Source organism: Hippoglossus hippoglossus, chromosome 15, assembly GCF_009819705.1.
Source record: "Hippoglossus hippoglossus isolate fHipHip1 chromosome 15, fHipHip1.pri, whole genome shotgun sequence".
NCBI classification, from domain to species: domain Eukaryota; kingdom Metazoa; phylum Chordata; class Actinopteri; order Pleuronectiformes; family Pleuronectidae; genus Hippoglossus; species Hippoglossus hippoglossus.
Window position 1 is genome coordinate 24,540,922 of NC_047165.1, and position 19,651 is coordinate 24,560,572.

At 40.2% G+C, this 19,651-nt stretch overlaps 1 protein-coding gene across 2 annotated transcripts in view; it reads right to left on the bottom strand.

The window, feature by feature from the left end:
* The window catches only part of vps8 (VPS8 subunit of CORVET complex), a 50,486-nt gene that overhangs the window by 17,827 nt on the left and 13,008 nt on the right, over window positions 1-19,651 (bottom strand). The window contains exons 7-29 of one of the 2 annotated variants that reach the window (XM_034609436.1): window positions 16,676-16,681; window positions 16,220-16,344; window positions 14,287-14,373; window positions 14,080-14,147; window positions 13,078-13,231; window positions 12,926-12,985; window positions 11,716-11,823; window positions 11,008-11,088; window positions 10,604-10,774; window positions 9,896-9,970; window positions 9,540-9,575; window positions 8,509-8,599; window positions 6,692-6,738; window positions 6,519-6,608; window positions 5,939-5,985; window positions 5,471-5,693; window positions 5,272-5,361; window positions 4,958-5,009; window positions 4,808-4,850; window positions 2,834-2,906; window positions 1,858-1,977; window positions 1,252-1,323; window positions 445-564 (exon numbers count right to left, since the gene is read on the bottom strand). In XM_034609436.1, coding sequence (XP_034465327.1) covers window positions 445-564; window positions 1,252-1,323; window positions 1,858-1,977; window positions 2,834-2,906; window positions 4,808-4,850; window positions 4,958-5,009; window positions 5,272-5,361; window positions 5,471-5,693; window positions 5,939-5,985; window positions 6,519-6,608; window positions 6,692-6,738; window positions 8,509-8,599; window positions 9,540-9,575; window positions 9,896-9,970; window positions 10,604-10,774; window positions 11,008-11,088; window positions 11,716-11,823; window positions 12,926-12,985; window positions 13,078-13,231; window positions 14,080-14,147; window positions 14,287-14,373; window positions 16,220-16,344; window positions 16,676-16,681 — 2,039 coding nt within the window. The remainder of the gene's footprint in view (window positions 1-444; window positions 565-1,251; window positions 1,324-1,857; window positions 1,978-2,833; window positions 2,907-4,807; window positions 4,851-4,957; window positions 5,010-5,271; window positions 5,362-5,470; window positions 5,694-5,938; window positions 5,986-6,518; window positions 6,609-6,691; window positions 6,739-8,508; window positions 8,600-9,539; window positions 9,576-9,895; window positions 9,971-10,603; window positions 10,775-11,007; window positions 11,089-11,715; window positions 11,824-12,925; window positions 12,986-13,077; window positions 13,232-14,079; window positions 14,148-14,286; window positions 14,374-16,219; window positions 16,345-16,675; window positions 16,682-19,651) is intronic. The other variant, XM_034609437.1, reaches the window with a different exon arrangement.

Consider the following 19,651-nt stretch of genomic DNA (forward strand, 5'->3'; position numbering starts at 1 on the left):
TGACCCTTTTTTAGATGAGAAATTTTGTGAAAATAAAAAATAATAATAAAAAATTATTGTAATGCTGATTTGGGGCATTTTCCACATTAAATTATAAGATCAGATACACATTGATTTGTTGAAATCTATTCACCAAACTGAATATTTACTGAGAAGCAGGGCCCCCCTGCACACATGGACACTCCACTTGGCAGTGAGAGTGACAAGTGCCCATGGTCACTAATGATTAGGAGCTGGTGCATTAACTATTTGGGAGAGTGGAATCTAAACAGAGCAGCCAATGCATCAGTTTGAACTCATTATCATGTGTTCAGTATTCAAGTGTTCATACCCTGTGTAACCATACAGGACCCTGTGCCAGGACTGGCAGCTCTCACTCCAACTATCACGATATTTAGATTTCTAATGAAAACCTCAGCATATTTAGGAGATCTGATTGGTTACCTGATCAAAGAGCTTTCTGTTCACAAAAAGCGTGTTGTCTGGCTTGGCCAACTGTCGAGCCAAAAAGGTGAAGAGCCCGCCCACCTGGGAGGGAGTGAAGTCTGGGTTGTCCACCATCACCTAGGTAACCAGAAGGACATGTTAATGATCCAGGCAAATAATATAATAGTTGATAATTAATGATATAAAAAGCACAACTGAGTAACTATGAGTCATTTGTATGCAGGTCTCTGTCTCTGCTCTGACATGCAGCTGTCTCAGTGTGTTGTTGGGTTTGATGAATACGGGGATATTGTGTAATTAACATATAATCTGTGGATATTTCAGCGATATATGGCAACCACGTCACTTTGTTGGGACACATTTGCCAAACAAATGTAAAAAATACGATGGAGTCTTATTGACGAGAAAAATACTGAGTTTTAGAGAATTAAATCGTAACAGGATGAGGATGAGTCGTAATAATAGTCATTATAGTACCAGAAAGAAACATAATACTACAAGAATAAAGTTGTAATTTAATGAGAATAAAGCAATACTAATAGGATAAAAAAAGCAGCAAGTGGAACCCATACTCTGAATTTCAAATCTTGAACCAATCTGATTATTGGTTGAGAAACTTTGAAACCTATTTGAATATCATACGTAACCAATGATAATAATAACAACTTTATTCTTGTAATATTACAACTTTATTCTCATAATATTACAACTTTATTCTCATAATATTATGACTTTGTCCTGGAAGTCTCACTTTTTTTCTCCTTTACTTGTCCCAAATACTGAAAAGAAGTTTTGTGATTTTACCTGGAGTAAGATGTCCACTATCCTCTGCTGGTACTCAAGGGCCTGCTTGTCATTCTTAAAGTCTTCAAATGTCTAGAATGAAGTGAGAAACCACAAAAGAAAGACTGTCGAAGTACATCTCACCTTTCCATGGCCATAGTGACTGAGTGCACCACTTTTCATTTAAACTACTAAAGATAGATGGATGAAAACTACAGCTGGATGCAGAATCACAAACGTAGCCACTGTAGAGCCACAAATCACAGAGCCCACCAATGGTAGAGCCACTGAGCCACCAGTCTGAGCTGAAACCATCCTCATTTAAAGCTGAATAAAAGAAAACCAGTAAATAAACAATCATGTGACTTAACAAAATTGAATAAACATCAGCATCCACTGATGTAACTGTTATTATTATTACCACTACTACCAATTTTATGATTTGTGGTAGTAGTAGAAGAAGTAGTAAAAGTGGTATTAGTAGAAGTAGTAGTAGTAATAGAAGAAGTAGTACTAGTCGAGTAATAGTAGCAGTAATAGAAGGTACAGATGGGATTAAAATAGAACAGACTCAGATTAATAATCTACTGTAAAATACTATTCAAGATACAGTGATGAACATCTCACCATGGCGAGGACATTGAGGAACTCCCGCGTGTCAAAGTGGAGGAGTGTACGAATAAAGGGGAAAACCTCCTCCTCCTCTGACCAATCAGCTGAGTGGAGACGGATCAGGAACTCAAACACCTTATAGACGCACACGCACACACGCACACACACACACACACACACACACACAGAGGATTATTCACAATATTAGGCCCTCCAGCTGTGACTTGGTTCACTCAGGTCCTTCTACCTCGGTTGAAATCCAGGATGAGCATTACATTACATTACGCTTTTATCCAAAGCGACTTACATTAAGTGCATTCATCATCTATGAAGGGCCATTTAGGGGTTCAGTATCTTGCCCAAGGACACTTCGGCATGCAGATAGGGAAGACTGAGGATTGAACCGCCAACCTTCTGGTTGGAGAACGACCACTATACCCCTGAGCAGTATTTCAAACAAGCGACACATGGCTCATCCGGTTCAGACAGATGAGCAGATGAGCACATCTTGACTGGGAATCACTGAAACACTCTGATGTTTGTTTTCTCCCATCCGCATCACTTCCAGTAATCAGGAATCAGTGCTACACTGTGTGCAGAACACTATACTGGCTTTCTTTGTGTTTTTGGAGATTATATAGTTCATAAATCTCTGTGTTGTCTTTCTTAGTGATCATTTATTCTACTGTCAACGACCTCAGAGGTTATGTTTTCATTGACAGTTGTCTGTTAGCAAGACTGTACAAAAACCACTGAAACGGTTTTGTTATATGTAACATTTGATAACATATACTATAATATATACAGTATATATGGAACACACACACACACACACACACACAGACTTGTCTCTCTATAGTGAGGACACTCATTGACATAATGCCTAGCCCATACCTTAACCATCACAACTAAATGCCTTACCCTAACCCAAACCTAATTCTAACTCAATTCTAACTCTCACAGACTGTTCTGATGTCACGTATCTACATACCTGGTTCTTGACTTGAATCACAAGGTCTTCAGGGATGTCTCCTAGTGGGTACGCTCTTCCTGCTAGGCAACAGCTATATACACACACAACACACAATATTTGTATTATTATATTGTGTGAAAGACATTGTAGGTAAGAATCATGGGCTTGTCAAAGTGCAAATGCAATTAAACACTATCTTTTGAAAACACACACACACACATATATTTACAGCCATATTTTAAATCAATGAAATTCATGTTCATTATGTTATTTTGTTAACTTCCTTTCTGTCTGACACAACTGACATGCATCTCTTTAACACCCTGGCAGCACTGACATCTGCTGCCTATACACTGACCATCCCAGCAGCCCCCATAAATCTGTGATCTTAGAACACTCAATCAAATAGACTTCTCAAAATAATGAAGGGTGTCATGACGATGAACTTTCTCTGGACTTTGCCTCCTGGTTTTGATTATAGATTCTTTGTTTGTTTTTGCCTGTACCTGTGTTTTCCTTGTGTTTGGATTTATGTTTTTCCCTGAGTTCTGTTTCCTGTTTTATTTTGTAGTCTCTGCTCCTTGTGTGTTTTCACCTTTACTTCCTGTCTTTGTCCTGTTTCCTGCCCCTGTGATTTCTGCACCAGTTCCTCATGTGTATCATCTGCGTCCAATTACCCCTGCGTCCCCTGTGTATATAAGTCTCTGTGCTTCCCTTTGATGGTTCGTCAACATCATGGCCGCCTCACGTCCCCCACCTCTATCCTTCATCGTGACTTCTTTGTGTTCCCTGGTGTTTTTTTGATGGTTGTTTCAGTTTAGCCCTTTTGAGTCTTTTTTCTAGTTTCCCAGTGTTTTTTCTGTTTGAGGATTTGTCAGCCCTGCCTCTAGTTTTCCTGTGCTTTTTTGGTTTGTGGATTTTGCCTTAATTAAAAGGACACTTTTTGTTAAAACCTTTTGTCTCTGCGTCTTGGGTCCTCCTGCTTCTTAAAAAAACCTGACAAAGGGAACACTTATCGTAAAAGTATAACACCAAGTCAGTTAAACTTCAGGGATATCGATCTGTCCATTTAGGAAGCACAAGGGATTGGGAATCAATCAACAGATGGAGCAATGGAGAGGCAAAAGCAAGACAACCACCCAAAAGGGAATGGTTTTGCATGTGGTGGCCACAGACAGCTGCTCTCTCCTTATCCTTCCTGACTGATTCTTCTCTAGGTTTGTGTTCTGCTAGTCTCCTTGTCACTACTGGTAGCATGAGGCGGTATCTGCAGCCCGATCAGGTTGCACAGGTAGTCCAGCTCCTCCAGGAAGGCACATCCATATGTGTGGTCGCAAGAAGGTTTGCTGTGTCTCCCAGCACAGTCTCAGGAGCATCCCCAGCCTCATGTGGCCAGAGTGTGTAGGCAGTCCCTGGATGATGAAGGCATTGATGCCATTGCCATATTCATATTTGTGATACTTAACACATATAGTGTGCGGTGACAGCACATTAGTTTACATGTCAACAGTTTCCATATAAACAACACAATATTTTCAGCTGACGTCTGAATCTGCTGGGCTTAGTATTCTGTTCATGCTGGCGATGAAGACAAACATCAAGTCCAAAGTTTCCAGCCATTCATATTTCCATAATTACATTATACAAACATTTATAGTCTGTATATTTAAGGCAGACATGGATGCTTTTATGGGAAACACTGACGCATGCATTTTGCAATCATCATGAAAAGAATTGAATTTAGCGGAACCTCTAACAATGACATTGTTGACATTGCTGCAGTAGCAGCTATATAGAGACTGTCTTTGTAAAACTAGCTGCACTCATTAATGATGATATTCTTCCTCACTCTAGTGGAGGGTTAAATGCAGAGGATGTTGCACCTTGTTAAGCCCTATGAGGCAAATTATGATTTGTTAATATGGGCTATATTTGTTTGATGATCGATTGATTATTGGATTTCAGAATAACCAGGTAAGTGTGTGAACTTACCTTATGTACACTAGAAGCTTGTTTCCCATCACCACTTCCTCATCTGTCCAAGAAGAAAAAGCTCATCAAGACTTGGATGTGATCTTCAAACTCTACTTTTGAGAGACTTACAATTGTTGGTACTTTTAGGGGGGCGGCTAACAGCCTTACCTGTTAGGCTTCTCCCCTCCCTAAGTGGTGGTCCAATCACTGCAAACAGTTTCTGAAATATAAATACAATATAAACATAATCAATTACTGTTTCTAACAACAAAATGTAATTTAAAAATTGGAGTTGGTGTGACCACCTCACCAATGAGACAAGTACAATTTGAGGTTTTTGACCATAGACCTAAATCTGTGTATCTGAACCTGAAGTAAGGGTTTGTATTTTGTTTACACGCTGTCATTTAAATTAAAAGTAAACAATTGCATTAGCTTTGACATGATGAAAGTGACGACACAAACTTCAGGTGGAGAACTACCTCCATAGGTGTAATGTAGTCATTCATGCCGCTGTTGAAAACGTAGATCATCGCATCATAGAGCTGATTCTCCCAACACACTTGAACGACCTTCAAACACAGAGTAAAAGATATCAGTGAAAAATGTAGAGACAAATGGAAGTTTTCCAGTACACACATACACATGCAGGCACACACTTATTTACACATGCACACACACCTGCTGTATGTCCAGGCTGGTCACATCCAGATGGACTATGCATCTCTCCAGACTGTCCATCATGCCGTTGCCATGGTAATGAGCCAGGAGGTCCCTCATGATGGGTGTGGTCAAGTGACCAAGGCGATCAGCAACAATGTATGACTCCAGCGACTCCAGGAAAACTCCCTTTGAAACTGTGTTCTCCACCAGGCGAGCATACAGATGGCTGAACAGCAGGTCACTGTCCAACGCACACAGCAAACCAATCAGTTCATCCTTCAGAACGGACTCTAAGGAACTAAGTAAGATCTGAAAATTGCAGGTTTGCATATACTGTATATGTCTGCAGTGTTTCACTGTGTGTTGCCCAGACAGGGTCTTCAGAGGGAAACCTTACCGTAAAGACTATTTTATTTGAGGCAAACTCTTTCCTCTGATCAACAAAATATGTGATTTGCCAAAAATAAATGTACAGAATATACTTACGCTCTCTGTAGCAGCAGGCAGTAATCCACCAGGACTGGAACCACATCCTGAAAACAGCACAGCAGAGAGAGAGGGAAAGGGAGAAAGACACAGAGAGAAAGAAAGAGAGAGAAAAAGAGAAAGAAGCGTGCGAGAGAGTTATTTCTAATGTTTTTCAGTAACTTGGTTAAAACATGAGAGATGACAAAAACAAGCATCTTAGGTCTTGATATTCAGAACATAAACAATCCAAACACCTCATTACTCCGAGTTGTTATTTTCACATTTCTGGTTGTGTGTTGATTAAACTCATGAGATACACAGAGATAATTGGTGAACATCAGAGATGCCTCTTGAAACCAGCTGTCAGTCTTTATACTGTGTCAAACATGAGATAGCCACCTTCTTATCTTACTATCACAATTAAGGAAAATCTGTGGATTTCCCAGGGTGTTGTTCTATTTAATCAACCGTGCAGGTTTCGTTTGAAGCACTCCATGGTCGGCTATGATGATTCACTGTATGTTCTGTATCAGCTCAGCTGCTGGTAGACTGGCAGACTGGACATGGTGGGTGTGTTCTTTAAGGCACGTCAGCTTACATAGAAATGTTGCTCCATCACTTGGATCTTGCCTTGTTCTGGACACTTCTTCAAAGCGTGATCAGCAAACTGGCAAAGGATCTCTGCCATCTGTACAGAATGACAGAGGACACTGTCCAGTGCACAATATACAGATGTAATACAGTCAGCTAGCAGTGATTTGCTATCCTCACCTTGTCAGCTACCACTCCCTTCCTTTTTATCGGATCTCCAAACAGGCCTGAAATAAACACAGGTCACATATCATTCTCATATCATATCAACAACACATTTTTATGTGAATACATTTATATTCAAATATCTTCGACTAATCAAAAATTAACAGCATTATTTTATTTTCAAGAAAGACACTGATATGTTTTCATATGTGTAATGTATTCAAAACTCAAAAAAGGACTGGAGTGAATATACACAGCAATGGTGCCTGGATCCACTGGTTTAACCTAGTAACAGAGTGTAAAAGTCATGTTTACTGGTCAGAATGTGTCAGTATTTGTATATCATAAAAGAAGTTGTCTAAGTGGCCTTTCTAAATGTACACAATATTTAGTCATACAAAACACTTTGCAAAATGATGCGTGCAAAGGCTAACCCCCTCATCTTAAAGAAAGGGAGAAAATTCCTGCATCTACCTGTTAATCCGGTTAACCAGCTAAAAAATTGAATTGGTTCTTCCTTGGTGCGAATCCACCAGAAACATTGTCAAGTACAGAAACCTTAGAGCCAACTGAAGCACCAGATTTGTATTTAGACTACTTCTCTTCAATAGATCTTTAACTTCATCATCAGGATCATTTTTGGAGATTTTGTGTCAAATGAACAAGGCTGATTTCTCCTCGAGTTTTTATGATGAAGTCAAGTATAAAATTGAATTAATCAGTTCCGACAACAACCCGTCAGAAAGACACCGACTGCACGTCTGCACTGACAGTCGCATTCAGAGATCCAGTGCCGGAGGAGAGAGCCCGTAAAAGACACCTCATTCCCATCAAGCTGTGACCACTGAACTCTCATGGCTGAACAACCACGGTTCCTCTAGTACAGGGGTCTTCAACGTTTTTCAGGCCAAGGACCCCCAAACTGATGGAGAGATGGAGCAGGGACCCCCTACTATATATATTGTATAAAATTGTGTTTTATATTAAACTGGGCCTAGTGCCATGTATAAACATAGCTACCCTGTTATTGTGCATTCAATACTAAGCTATTCAAATAATACACAGGTTCATATATTCATGTTTTTATTATTGTGTGTCGCTGAATGTGTGCATTGCTGACTGAAAGATAACGTCTTCTGCCTCCATTTATCCGTTCGCTACAATATGTTGGACTCATGTTAATGTGAATTTAAAGAGATTTAAATTCGTGGAGAAAAAAATTGGTTGGGAAAAAAAAATACAAATTACAAAAATATAAAATATTGTCTAATCAACCAAAAATGTTGCGACCCCCATGCAGTACCTCCGGGGACCCCCTAGGGGTCGCGGACCCCCTGTTGAAGACCTCTGCTCTAGTAGACACACCAGGATACAACATGAGGTTACCAGGCACCAAACCACGGTCTGCAGAGTACCAGCCATTAGGCAGTCGATTCTGCTATTAATGACTGGGCTGATGTCATAACCGGATTTCTAATCTCTAAATGTACCTTCATAGAGTTACTCATTCAGTCACTCTGTTACTCATAGATAAGTTGCCATTAGCGTTATCACTGCACAATCCTACTTAAACATATTATCTGCCACCATCACCAAAATGACCACCTTTCTATTTCATTGCTATTATTGCTGTTGTTCATTTACTCCATTTTGTATCTTTGTCAAGTTTTCGACATTTCAAACATCTTCTTCAAAGTAGATATTAATTCATAAGTCTCATTAATGAGACTGATTATTAAATCAATTGTATAAAGTTACTCAGACAGTAGCTGGTTCATAACAAATGCAAATTCATCATAAGGCTGCAAGTGTGTGATATGTTTAATACCCACCAACCACAGCTTTAGCAGTTCCCTCATGGAAAGACCAGGCCAAAGTGAGCGCTTCAGCAAAATGCTCCTGTTTCAGCAGACAGTCTAAACGCTGGACACAGACAGAGACAAGGGGAGGACATGGGTCAGAGAGAGCAGCTGTAGGTCCAGTGATCAAAACTGTACAATCTCCAGATAAAGGAAGCTCAAGCAGCTCTTAAAATCATTTTTTTTACCAAATAGCCATTTCTGCTTTACTGATGTACATATATATATATAATATTTATTTATCACAACAAGTATCCTTTTCCTTTTCAGAGAAAAGGGATAGAGCAGATCTTATTGCAGGAGTGTCTGCAGTCTTCGCTTAAAGGGTTATCATGCCTCCCCCAATATATGAAATATATCATATATATATATATATAGATAATATATATAAATTTGGCCCCGTACACATCTGGTATTAACATGTGGTTTTTGTGATCCGATCACAAGTGGATAGCACAATGTGTCCACATTCTTTTAACAGTGTGAAGGCGAATCCGTCCTGGGTCACATATGAAGGACCTCTGCCTACTCAGCTGACGTCCTCTGACCCGCTGCAGTTTCTCTATGAATCAAACGTATATATTTTCTCTTCTCCTGGATTTGTTTGTGACCACACACTCAGAGCTGTCCACTTGGGATCGGATCACAAAAACCACATGTTAATACAAGGTATGTACAGGGTCATCTGATAGTTGCACTTATATGGCACTTACATGTAGCAATTTGTAGTTTGGCTTTTTTGAAGCTAATGAACTTACATGATTCTTGCTGTTCTGGGTTTGTACTCTCATGGATGAATGCACTTATTGGAAGTCGCCCTGGATAAAAGCGTCAGCTAAATGATATGTAATGTGATGTAATGTAGTTGTAACAGACTCTCCATCAGATCCTCTCAAAGTTGAAATAAAGATAATAATTAGAGTCTCATGTGACCATAATGTAACACTGGACCATTCACTTACTGCTGATTTGTATGAAACTACAGTCATTACTCATATACATACCTCTCTCCAGTTTCGTAGAGTCATAATGTGAGCCGACTGCAAGACAACACAATATCACACTGTTAATGAGAAAACCCCCCAAAACCAAGCTTCCTGCTTTGCCACATCTTCCAGAGAGACAAGTCTAATGCCTCCTCACTTTGAGCAAGTCTAGTAAATTCATCTCTGATGACACTGACACATATCAGAGCCGGTCAGTGTGGTTTAGAGGAATTTATTCCTGCATTTTTCACTGCAACACTAGTCAACACTTTCTTTTCAAAGTGATCGTCAACAACTAATGTTAATCGATGTGCAGTAAAGGTCAAAGCTGTTGTGCACACACAGGCAACAAGTGCAATAATGAAACACATCACCTTAGTGCCCAAATAGACGATCTGTCCTGCATAGCTTGACACCGACTGGTAGCAGGCCTTCTCTCCAACTAAAGCCTGAAACACACACAAACTGTTAGACTTGCCAGGAAGAGGAAAAGAACAGATGAAATGTTCAGACAAAGAAAAAAGTTGACCGATCCTGGCAGTCGAGTAAGGTAGCCAACAAATGGGAGATAAAAAAGAGGTCAAGTGAGTGGACAAGATAGGAAGTGTGGCGTTAGAACAAAGTGAGTGATTCACTGTGGTGGCTGTCTCACTAGTTTTAAAACCTCCCTTTTCGTCTCCACAGGAACCATGTTTACTCATCAATTACATCCAACTCCAACCTCAGGATCTCACAACATTAACAGACAGCAACAGGATATCTCTGTTTCATTTCCTTGTGTGTGAAAATTAAATCTGCAATCATCAGTCTAATTGGCTTTGTTCACAGATCTTCAGGTGTAAAAGTGACTTTAAATTTCTAGTTTAGATCCTGGTTTCACAGTTCTCTGAACTTTTGGTTGAAAAGGGTACACTAGACTGAGCAACCTCCTCAGCTGTCATCCCTTACCTTTCAAATCCAATCCATTATCGCTATCACTTTAAATTAAAGAGCATTTATCTTAAACTTGACCTCTGCTCCTGAGCCAAAAAAATGTGAACTTTGACCTCTGATCCTGTCCCCCATCAGCTTTTCCCTCTCACCAGAGCCTGGGAGACATTCCCTCCAGTAGCCAGCGATTTGAAATGTCGGCTGTTATAGACCAGTTGCACCTGCTCCAAGTCCAGCGTCTCCAAAACCTCCTGACTGGGCCGGTCCACAACGTGCAGCTTTTCATGGCTGTCTACCAGGACCAGTGTGCGACTGTTGATCCACTGCAGAGACACAGAGAAAAGGGCAGAACTAGTCATGGATGTCCCCTCTTCAACTGTTCATTTCTGCAAAGACATTTTCTGTTGGAAGTGAAAGTGGCCCAGATCCAGAGCTACCATGAAGTCGAAACAGACTAAGTTCAACAGGCGGCTCTCAAGCACCTGCTGAATATATAGTGGGACAGTTAAAGGGGGGGCACTGGGAAGGGACCCACTGTTTTGAGTTAGGAACTTACACTCAGGCTGATGATGTCACAGCTGAGGTGGAGTTGTCTTTGTTTGATGACATGGATGGTCCCCGTCTCCTCCTTTTTAACCTGAGCATGCAGTGGTGCAGAGGAGAACATTCAAACATGATAAACTGTTCCACACTCATCATTTCTCTCATGATATACTGAGACAAGCATCTGGGATATTTGTATATATATATATATATATATACTGAAGCTGTAACTCAATCATTGCTGCTGTTATTACCTCTGCACAGGAGGTTATGTTTTCATTGTTAATTGTCTCTCAGCAGCATCTTTGTGGTTCTTAAAACACGCACTTGTTATATATTAAACATTACATAGCATGTATTGCATACTTCCATGTTATAACTGTTTAATAATGCTACAAATGAAATAATATTCCAGGATGAGAAGCTGGAACCTGTACTGGAACAGACTACATTCTGTCATCTCGTTCTGACAGTCAAACAGTAATCAGACCTGTGTTTGCATGTTTTACAAATGAAGCTGCAGCCACGTGTCCGGCTGTCTGAGGATTGTAAATCAAACCTAAAGAATTGTCAGTGAGTGCACACCGATACGGAAACTAAATGAATTGTGATAACTGAAGATATTATTCATAACAATAATTCAAATTTGATCCCAGCAGAGAAGAAATGAAGCTTTAAAACGGAGTTGTAGTTAAGTGGAAGTTAAGATTTGAGCAAATACCAGCAGGAAGTGGACGGTGTCTCCTTTACAAAAAGCCAGGATAGGGTTGACTGTCTTCTGAACAGGAACAAACTGCCAGGCCAGCTGAGGAACGCTGGATGGATCAGACTGATGAAAGAATGCATCATGTCAGTGACTCTTCATTAACCTTTTAAAGTAATGTTCCAAATGCTTTTTTTTGCTTTGGCTTAAAAAACTGCTTCTATGTGGTGCTGCACTGTTGGTAGAAGAACACTGTTCAACAGACATTTTCACTGATCAAAGTAGGAAGAGCAGGAATAACATGACATAAAATAGATACGATTACAGCGAGCCTGCAGTAAAAATATGAGGACTTTGGAACTGAGACAGGAATATTAAATGGTAAATGGCCACTCAGTGCTTTACAGTACATTTGTGCCATTCAAACACACATACCGTGCATCTATGTGCAGCACTTTCTCTATCACAAATCACTCACACACTGCCAGCACAGCCGTCAGGGGCAGTTAGGGGTTCAGTATCTTGCCCAAGGACACTTCAGCACGTGGAATGGAGGAGCTAGGGATCAAACCACCGACCTTCGCATGAATTCTACCATTTAGTTAAGAAGGAACAGTTTGTGGAAAATGTGCTGAGCGACATGTTTTCTTATGTGGTGGACATCTGATGAAATAAAGCGTGCAGCAGGATGTTTGTAATTGTGGTTGTTGCATTAATGTCAGTTTATTCAGGAACACACGTGTCACTCAAAGCAACTTATGTGGCACCATGTCAGCGGCAATTGGATAAATTTGTGATTTAGTTTTGGTTTCATTCTTTAACTACCTAAGCAGAGTAGAGCAGTTTTCAGACATGAACATAGAACATTTGCAGAATTGGACTAGGACAGGAGATTATCCGGAGTTCAGTGCATGTCTGAAAGCAGCTTGAGTCTAGTGTTCAAGTTGTTTAGTAATAGGAAGGCCGGTTCAAGTGCCCACCGTTATGCCTGCATCTTGTCCATATTGACATGATGATTGACATGTTCAGGGTCATGCCACACAGTGAGGACTTTATGTTGAAGCATGTCCTTGGGTAAGACACAGAACCACAAACTGTCAGTTACCATTAAATCTACAGCCCTACTAAGTGTGAATTCAGTAACTGACACTAACTAAAAACATAATTAAAATCTGTGCCAACCTGCACTTATTAACAACAAGCTGATGTAGCAGAATGAAATGCAGACCTTGCTGTAGGGAAAAGTCATCCAGACTTTCAGGGTGGGCTTCAGACCAATGACCAGAATCTGGTGAAAGAAACACAGGAGGGTTTCAAACCCAAAGTTAAATGGATAAGCAAAGGACGCACTGAACAGAGCTGAGTGTGTGTGTTGTGTACTTTAGTGAGAGAGGCCATGGCCAGTAGAGAGTAGTGTGTGATGGGATGGTCTCTGAAGTCTGGAGGAGCACGCAGAGGCTCAATACAGCAGACCTCCCCTTTAGAGCCACTGAAGAGACATCGAGAGTCACAGGTGCGCATCCCCATTACTCTCCTGGAAACAAGGAGGAACAGATATCGTTACCAGAAACTAAAAATCGACCTCACAATAATCAAACACTTTATTAACACAAAATTAGTCTTTTGAATCATGCAATGATTTGTAACTCTTGCTAGTTGTTAGTCCGTTGTGTCTGGGATAAAGTGTTTGTGCGAATATTGTTTCTTTAAAGGGGACATAGCATGCCCATTTTACCACAAGTTGATATGGTTCCTTGGGGTCTTAATGAAATGTCTGGAGTGGATACCACAAGGATCATTTAAAACAGCACCCTTTTTACCCTGTCTAAAACAGCCCTCCACAGAGTGACCTGTTTTGAGTGCCTGTTCCTTTAAATGCTAATGAGCCAGCTCCCCCCTCCCCCCTCATGATTTTAAACGATATAAATTACATATTTTATATGATATAAATGATCAAATATGCATCCCATATTTTGTATTCCCCTTCTGTTGTCCTGGAGTTTTAATTTTCCCAATCACATAATTAAATGTCCCCCTCTGCCCATCCACCAAGACCATGTAGGGAGACTTCCAGTGCCTTGTTACGACACAAAACCCAGGAAGCTCAATCGAGTCACTCATGCATGACGTTTCTGACTTAGAGGAACTATAACAAAACGCGCGAGTGTTTTTTTCCCCAGAGTGTTTGGGTTGGTAGACATGCCAGATACCCACATTAACGTGTAGAAGCACTAACAAAGTGGAATTTGCATGATATGTCCCCTTTAATGAAGTGTCATATTATAAGGTTTGTTTTGCTTCAACTTTGAGAAACAGTTTTCACTCCCAGATGCTCAGACCACTTATCAGAGTCTATAGAAGGAGGCTGGACCACTCAGTTACCTGAAGGCCAGCTCAAACACTGATCCTCCACTGTCATTGCACACTGCAAGAGTTGGGTCGTCTGTAAACTACACACAAAAACAAGGAGAGAATAACAAGTCACTGAAATCAGATCCAAACCAAGAAGCTCCAAGAGCAAATTCTGTGTGTGACACAGTCAATATTTTTACTTTTGTAATGGTTATGTTGTGTATGGTGTATGTGTACCTTAATATGCAGTATAGCTGTCCCTGGAGGATGGGCATCGGTGATAGTTCTCAGAAGTTTCCCATTGGCTAGATCCCACATTGTAATCTAGTTATACAGACAGATAGACAGACAGACAGACAGAGAGACAGAGAGACAGACAGACAGACAGACAGACAGACAGACAGTTCAGAACTTGAAGCAGGACAATATGTTGGATATTTAGTTGCTCAATGGTATTCCTCTGCCTCCTTTAGTGATACCAATACTTATAATAAATGTAGTTTATTTGTCATGATGGAGGCAAAGATTAGTCAACTGAAAGTGCTGCCCTGCACCATGGAAACTAAATCATTAGCTGCAGTGGTGTAGTGCAGGGTATACACTGGTTAGCAGAGTATACTCACTTATTTTTCAATCAGCCAAATGTATACCCACTTCTAAATAATAGGATAAACATATCAGAGTAAGTCAATCAAAGGCAGGTCATGTCTGTGGTTTTCCAGAGAGAAAATATTGCCTGGCCTTTACCTGACCTCCTGGTTAACTGAACACAACGAAAAACAGCCTCTAATGAAATTCAATCGTGAAGTGAACTACCCAAATATAAATGTATTTTCAGTAGAAACGACGTCGTGCCACTTCCTCGGTTCTGCAACTCAGGTAGTGATTAGTAGTTCAGTGCCCGGTGCGCTCTCCGTCCCCCACCCTCGTCAGGGAGGATGCTGGTGGTAACAGGTTCTCCCTCTTGTATAACAATTTAAAGTGAAGATGTAAGATGCAATTTAATTGCAGAACCTTGTTAATTATACTAAAAACGTGCAGTGGAGTTATTTATATAGTAATATTTGGAAACTTCCCCTTAACAAATATAGTCAATTTTATAATGGTGGCACACTCTGTAGTCCCCAGTTTGTTGCAAATCAGCTGTTCCAAGTGACAATACTGCTGCAAATACTGAGTCTCTTCAATCCATTGCTGTCGTCCTCTAACCAGAAGTCTCGGTGGTTCGATCCCTGTCTTAACCATTCCACATGCCGACGTGCCTTGGGCAAGATACTGAACCCCCCAAAATGTCCCCCTCTCATATAGAGAAAAAGTGATGCACATAGATGCACAGTATGAATCTGTGTGTGAGTGGGTGAATGGTAATAACTGTACTGTAAAGGGCTTTGAGTGGTCATCAAGACTAGAAAAGTGCTTTATAAATACAGACCATTTACTATTTCCAGTTGTCACTCAGAGGACATGTTTGTTGTAGTTTTGCTTCAAGTGAAAATGATGTGAAATCAACCTGATCAACACATCGTGAACACTTCTACTGCATTCCAATAAACTGCACAGTTTCTATTTCAAATGTTTTTTGCCCAAACACTATTGCACACAATTTAATAAATCAGGGACTTTAATCTCAGATCATCTCTATCTCGCACATTTCTTAATTTATAAATTCAAATTTTTCCTGTACTTTTTCTTCTCATAAATGGATGGGTTTGCCGCACTGTATTACTCCCATTCCCCCTGGCTCCATCATATTTGTTTTACTTAATATGGCCCTAATATTTTGTTGTACAGTCATGATCCATTGAGATTCCTTTGGTAAAGTAATAAACTGTGCAGAACACCCATTTAAGAAACCTATAATACCCATAACAGTTGTGAGCTCATACAGGCTCAGATGTAAACCCTAATGTTATGTATATAAATACACAATTAGTTTTGTATGATCAATCATGTCTTACAAAACCATATATATGCACAGAAGTCAAAGGTTCATCAACCATCTCAGAGCGCCACACACCCTCATCAGAACAACTCACTGTATTCAAAGCATCAGTGGAAACCATGTCAGCAGTTTCCTGCTTCCACCCTATTAAACAATTTAAACTAATCAACAGAGAGTCAACACCCCTGTGATTGTGGTCTGTGTGTCTGAGTACAATGTACACTGTACCTGTCCTTTGGCAAATCCACAGAGAAGTCGTGAGCAATCGTGGTTGATGCTGAGGGCGGAGACAGCTCCAAACTCTGCCCCAGTTGTCTTGGTGCCCAGGCAGAGTCGCAGGGCCTGGTTGGTATCTGGAGAGGGAGATGAAAGACATTTACCCCTTGCAGCAGGGTACACATGTATGGATTATAAAATGAATTTTGAAAAAAATATATCTTTGTCCAAGTCCTCAAGTTTAACAGTGAAAAAACTGAATCAAAACAGCATATCAGCAAAGACACAACACACTGGAAGCAAATGAGGAACTGGAGGCTGAAAAATATCCAACTCAAAGAACACAGCATGCACCAAAGTAGCTCAGCCAAAACAAAATGGACATGAGCTTAGACAGCTCAGAGCCCCAAAAAAAACAAAATGAACAAAATGAAATATAGGCGAGCCATATGACAGGGATGTTCATACCTTTTCCTGCCCAGGCATCGTCATGTCAGCAATATAAAGAGACATGGGTCAGCCCCAGCCAAACCACATCACAGTTAGAGCCCTACACTCTGTGGAGACTAGCAGCTCTCTGCATATTTCAACATTTTCCCCTGGAAATTACAATAAATCTACAAAAGCATTTTATGTTCACTCACACTCTCTTCTTCCTGATGCTGCCTTATAAAAACTTGAAAGCTGAAAATGATCTCCATATTTTGCAACATTGTATACTTACATTTATTTGTTCATATGTTTAAGAAAACATTTAGTTTCTACAGTAACTGTCTATGCAGCTTTTTCACAGAACAAACCCAAACTACTATACATTAAACCGTGATGCTGAAAGACCATTCACATACTGAGAATCAAAATGTGAGTGTGTCTACACATGTTGGTCCTCAGCCCCTGGCTCTCTCCTGCCTCTTCTACGTGTTCATGCTGCACAGGCTGCTGGTTCACAGGTCTGACACATTCTCTGTTCTAAGTCAAACAATGAAACTACCACTATAAATCCCACTCGTGTGACTGAGATGATGCTGATGAGGCGACCACCCTCCCTGAACCGTCCCCTACTGATTTAAAGACCCAGTGAAACTGATGTCAGAGCTTTAAAAGGGAAATGTTGTGCATATTGACTGGTACAGCAGCCAGTAGCACTGAATGTGTGTCATGCCCCCATGGCAGAGATGACAGTAAGTAGCAGCTCAAAATGGAAATACATGACGATAGCCTGCTCTCTTTGGTTAAGGACTTCTCACCAATACCTTTGACAGTGCCATGGCGAAATTTATGGTCATGGGGAGGTAAATTATCATTGGACGCAGAATGAGTAAAACTTTTTATGAATTACTTGAGCTATAAACAAACTGCAACTTTTCAGAGGTCCATTTAATACTTTAATACTTTTCTTCCTGTTGAACAACTTGAATTGTGTTTACACCGTGGCCACAGATCTTAAGGATTAAAACGACCTCATCATTCTGACAAACACTAGTGTCCAGTAGATAATGTAGTTACTGAACAGTTTGGGTCATCTCTGATTCACTGTGCGACTCAGGACTGAAGAATATATATATTCAGTAGAACAATCATCTTATTTCTTGGCGAATTGATTTGTGTATAGCTCCCCCTCATATACTTTTGTTGTGTTACCCTGGCAGACCAATAGGTCCTTGCCCTGATGACGTCCCGCCCTGTACAAATACCCACAATTACCCACTATAAAAGGTTTTAACAAACAAAAACCTAGGTTGATGTAATCAGCCTAATGCAATCCTGCCGTGGTGATAAGTTGTCGGCGAGGTCCGGGAACACAGGTGAGCAGGGAGCTGATACCAGACAGAAGATAAGGAGGGAGTCAACTGGGGCCTAAAGCTGCTGATTAGCTGGGTCAATAAAAAGCCACTGTGTGAGCAGCCCATGTACAATGTGACCTCATCCTAAAACCTGGTGCAACAATCATTTCAAACAACGGCTTCTGCAGAGCATAGAAAGGTAGGTTCTTGTGTATTCACTTCAGTTTTGATGGTTAGACAATAGACATCTTTACTTTAGTGTGGAATGATGTTGCTATCACCTCTATGCTTTACAAGTTTTGTTTAAATTACTATTTGTATTAATTAGTTTTTCTACACAACTCATCATCAGTCTACAGGTAATTGTCATCTGTTTTTAGATTTCTTTCCATCGAGTGTTTTAGTCACATTTTGTCAACTCCATTTTAAATCTGGACATTTGCCTCAAAATGTTCATCTGTTTTTTTCACACATGAATGAATTCAGTGGTTGTGAATTAGTTTCTGTCATATATGTAGCTCCTCTGCTTTGGGTCCACAAGTTAAAATGTCCAAATTAAACATTAATACAATTATAAAAGCAAGGTTGAAATAAAAGATAATTAAAATAGAGGTAGTAGAGGTGATACAATACAACCAAAGAATAACAAGAAGCTATTCAAATAGCAATGAATTACAAAGAATGTGCCAAATAGCATCTTGTGAATACACCCATCCAGTTTGTTGAGCCATCCATAAAATTCTCATCTGGCTTCAGATGCGAGCAGTGACAGTTATGGATATGGCTAAGACTAGTATAGCAACAGTGATGAAGACGTAGCAGCTTTTGCAACGTTGAGTTTGTCAAGATTCTTTTTACTTTTCAGCAGTAGATCACATGACAGGAAAAAAGCTAGTCAATAATAACTCGCAGGCTTGTATAAAGAAACACAGTCCACTGATCTTGTTTTATGTTTCTGACTATGACCGATTTAGATAGACTTAGACATTTAATATTATTTCATTCACCCAGTTATGCAAAGATTGTAGCTGACCTCCCTATACACTGGGTAAGTCACGACAACGACTCATTCAATGAACCTGTCGAATTATATTTCACACTCAAACAATGTTAAGATCAGATATAATCCTGGTGAGATTGTGGAAGAATATGAAGATTTCTGTCCTGACACTACTACAGGTTCATGGAAACATTGACTCAGGTCTGTTGCTTTCACTTCCTTCACTGTCACCTTCGCACTTGGCGGAGCTCCCAAGGCTGTATCTAGTTCCAGACTTCTTGAGAACCACATAAAGGTGACTCAGTGTGATTGCGTGAAAAAAATAGGTCTTTTATTTCCAAATTCCATTTTGATCATATCCTTCATTCAAAGTATTTTTATGATTTGATATGACTTTATTAGCTCTTTATTTTAAAGTTGCCCAAGTACATCTTTGTACTAACTCCTAACCACGACCTTGATGACTGAGAATCTTCACAGACAGAACTACACGACTTGTAGTTTAGTGAGGTGCCTTATTTTCTTTGTGTTTCCCCTTCAATCCTAAAGTGATGTCTTCTATATCCAAAGCCATTAGTCAGCCTCCTGAAAAACTGTGACATGACTATCAGCAAAGCACAGATCATTGCCCTCTGCTTCAGAGATACTGACGTCCCTGAA